At 37.4% G+C, this 4,008-nt stretch overlaps 1 protein-coding gene across 1 annotated transcript; it reads left to right on the forward strand.

Annotated features, from left to right (window-relative positions):
* The first annotated feature begins 357 nt into the window (after positions 1-357).
* LOC132639405 (uncharacterized mitochondrial protein AtMg00810-like) lies at positions 358-2,965 on the forward strand. The gene is made up of 2 exons (XM_060355852.1): positions 358-851; positions 2,860-2,965. The coding sequence occupies exons 1-2, from the start codon at positions 358-360 to the stop codon at positions 2,963-2,965; spliced, it is 600 nt and encodes a 199-aa protein (XP_060211835.1).
* Positions 2,966-4,008: the final 1,043 nt, after the last annotated feature.

Here is a 4,008-nt window from a genome sequence, read left to right on the forward strand (position 1 = left end):
GGCGCCTCGAGCATGGTATATGCGACTCCATTAGTTTCTTGTTGCTATTGGGATCTCGCCTTCAAAAATTGACACCTCTTTATTTGTGTATGATGATGCGGATGTCCGTGCATATTTTCTCGTCTATGTTAATGATATTATACTTACTGGAAGCCATCCGAAATTTCTCAACAATGTGATCTTAAAGTTGGGAGCTGAATTTTCCATTCGAGATTTAGGTCCATTAAGTTTCTTTCTAGGTATTGAAATGCATCACACGACTACTGGTATATCCCTCTCACAGCATCAATACATTCACAACCTACTATCCAAGAGGAAAATGCAAAAATACAAAAATGAAAACCAGTTCGCACACCTATGGCACTGAATACCAAGTTGCATACAGGTGATAGCTCCTTGTTTGACGATCCCACAATGTACCGTACGGTCGTTGACACATTACAGTATGTCACACTCACTAGGTTGGATCTTGCTTTTGCCATTAACAAAGTATGTCAATTCATGCACTCTCCGAGTCAGAATCACTGGGCAACAATTAAACTCATACTTCGTTATCTCAAGCATACAGTTGATAGTCATTTTTTCATTCCCATGTCTAGTGGTTGCTCTCTCGAAGAGTTTACTAATTCTGATTGGGCTGGTTCTCTGGATGATCGCAAGTCGATCGGTGGTTATTCTGTATTTCTCGGGAATGCATTGGTTTCGTGGTCCTCTAAGAAACAACGCACTGTATCATGCTCGTCCATCGAGTCTGAGTATAAGGCCCTAGCCGATGCCGCATCTAAGCTTACTTGGCTTCAATCTCTATTGTTTGAACTTGATGTAACTATCCGCAATGCTCCTGTTCTTTGGTGTGACAACTTAGGGCTGCATACTTATCCCTCAATCCTGTGTTTCATGCTCGGACCAAACATGTGGAGATCGACTTTCATTTCGTTCGAGACAAAGTGGCAAGAAAGGATCTTTCTGTACAATTTATCTCGACAAAAGACCAACTTGCTGACATTCTCACTAAGCCTCTAGCTACTGCCTGGTTCGAGTTTCTTAGCTCCAAGCTGAACGTTGCTTTGCCACCGTCATCTTGCAAGAGGAGTATTAAATAGTGTCTTACTCCTAGTATGAGTCCAATACCTACAGACACAAATAGCCGGCTTACTTGTAGCTAGGAGTCCTAGTTCTAATGTGTTTCTATGTATTTCATATGTCTATATATTCTTCCTTTGTAGTATCAATTAACATACACAATAATAAAACGCACGACTGATTTTTGAGTTAATATCCCTCGTGTTCTAATAGTAAGTATTAGCTATATCCTTGTATTTTCTTAGCTGGGCTTCTTTTCCCAAGGATGCTAATGGTCTTTTGAACCCAGTATTTTTAGGTAGCTTGAGTCGGCTTGTCCCAATGATAGATATGTGGGCCATTTCTTAAGGGAATTAAGCCTTATAGAGTCGGGATGACATCACAACTTGTTTAGTACTAATAAAGTTAGTCTCTTGGATGTGAAGTGTTTAATTGAGCATACCCCTCCTAATGCATAGGAAAGAATGATCTTTGTGACAACTTGTTGACTCATTTTGTGACTCTTTACCTACTAGTTGGGCTTACTTTGGATTATGAGATATTGCTCTATTGTGTTCTTGCTTAGGAAGTGAAAATGATCCATCTTGACTAGTTCATATGCCATGTGTGGTGAGTGTTTGTTGAATAATTCTTGTGCTTACTTTTATCATCTAGAACATGCATGATTAGTCTTTCAATGCTAATTTTGATTATGATGGTTGGAGAGATGACCTTAGGCTATCTTTGTGATTTTGAGCCTCTTTAGCCTTTCTAGCCTACCATTGTATAAATATTATCACTAGTAACCCCATTTGAGCCTAAAACCTTTTCTTTGACTGACACATTACAAGCCTTTACCCTTTTTGATGAAATTCTCTCTTTTGAACCTTTCCCTCATTGAACAATTAAAATTATGAACATGAGGCCAAAAGCCTAAGTTAGGGGTGTGGGTGTTGGTATTGCTTGAGAAGTGGTGAAGAATTGTGTTGTGCTTTCGTAAATAAATACCATATTAAAAAAATGCGTTTTAGCAATAATTGTGGGGAATCTAGAATGCAAAGGAAGGAGCAACGTGTTGTAATGAAGAGGAAGGTGGACAAAGAGTTAAATGAAAAGTATGTGTAGTGTTCAAGAAGGGCATAGTCACTTGTATCCCGAATACTTATCCTACTCGTCCCTAAGCCTACATTACAAACTTGAAAAAGTCCTTATGTGATTTCCAACCGAACATTCTTGAGTTAGTGATGAATGAAAATAAGGGTAAGCATATGGTATGATATATGTTAGCACTTGAATTTCTTTGTTGAGTGTGAGTGATTTCGTGTTATGTCCTGTGTGTTATTGTTGTAAATATAGTGATTTTGGGACTTTCTTTCTTGTGAAGGCATTTGAACTACGATAGATTGGTGATGTTGAAATGAATCCCAAGTTGAGTCAAATGAGCACATCTAGTAAGCTAGTGGTTTTGAGTCCCTTATTGAGGCTTAAGTGTTGTTGCTTGATTGTTTTGAAACTCCATTGTATTCTTAAAATCGTATTTGGAAATGAGGGAGTTATTTGGTTAAAGATTCACATGCTTGTAGCCTAATTATTGGTACCAACCCATAGTCATACGGATTCCATGTTGTTAGTTTGAGTCATAAGTTTTGTGTTGTTTGCTTGAGGACAAGCAAAAGGTTAAGTTGGGGGTGTTGATAAGTTGTGGATTTCCAGACTTTCTACATCCATTACTTATGCTTTTTAGGAGTCATTTCAAATATTTTTCTCTATTTCTATTATGTTTTTGTGCGTTTTAAGGTTTTATGAGTTCGAGAGCATAAAGGGAACAAAGTGGCAGGAAAAAGAGAAAAATGATGAAAATGCGGCCAAGATGCGGTCGCAAAGTGTTTGCACAAATCAATAAAGAGTTTGACAACATGTAGCAAGATGAGGCACCGCAAACTCCAGATGCGGTCGCATACTCCAACTCTGAGTAACCAGTGAATCAGGCGAAGTGCACTAGAATGCGGAGTACATGCAACCCCGCAAACTTCAGATGCGGTCGCATACTCCTGTGCGACCACATATGTGGCACCGCATATGGTCATTTAGGCAACTTTTGTACTTTTTGTTCTCTCGCTATAAATACTCGTGTCTAGGTTTTTGGGAACATTATTGAATATTCTCCACTTTTACTTTTTAGTTGTCCATAGGCATTAAAGGCAAATCTTGTTGGGTAGTGAAGAATCTTACACCCTTTTGTCATCTTCTACATTAAACCATTGTAAGCTTTATGAATACCTTCTTTATCTTTGTCTTTTATTTAATGGAAATGAGTAGCTAGTCCCATTAGCTAAGGTTGTGAGACCAAATGTATTAATTATATGATTGGGGTTTTTGCATTCAAACTCCATTTCTATGTCAAAGATGTTTTTCTAATTACTCTTCAAGCATTAATGATATTTAATGGTGTACACCATTATTTGTGCCTAGTTACTTTTTCTTTGCTTGAGAAAGAAATTAAAAGTTAGAAAAAGAGTAGATAGCAAGGATTTGGGGCTTTACAACCCATCTAATAGCTTGAGTTAAAAATAGGAAAGCTAACTTGAAATAAAATAGGTGTTCACATTTTCGACATTCTAAGGCTTGAAAAAGCTTAGTAATAATATTTATCGATTTGGTCGAGAGACTTTTGATAAATCTACGTAGCTCATATTTAAATACATCTAGACATATAAAGGAGTTGGATTCATATCCATTCGCATTACTTTCCTTTGGGACCGCAACCTTAGTGCTTTTACATAATTGTTAATTCAAACATAATCTTTCTCTATCAAGTAGTGTGACAAACATTAAAACCAAATATTATTATTATACCCCCATCTCTAGAAATATAAACTAATAGTCGAGCGTTACACTTAGCAAGTATATTTCTTCATTGTATTCTCTGTGGGATTCGACCCCAAC

This window comes from Lycium barbarum, chromosome 5 (assembly GCF_019175385.1).
Source record: "Lycium barbarum isolate Lr01 chromosome 5, ASM1917538v2, whole genome shotgun sequence".
In the NCBI taxonomy this organism is placed as follows: domain Eukaryota; kingdom Viridiplantae; phylum Streptophyta; class Magnoliopsida; order Solanales; family Solanaceae; genus Lycium; species Lycium barbarum.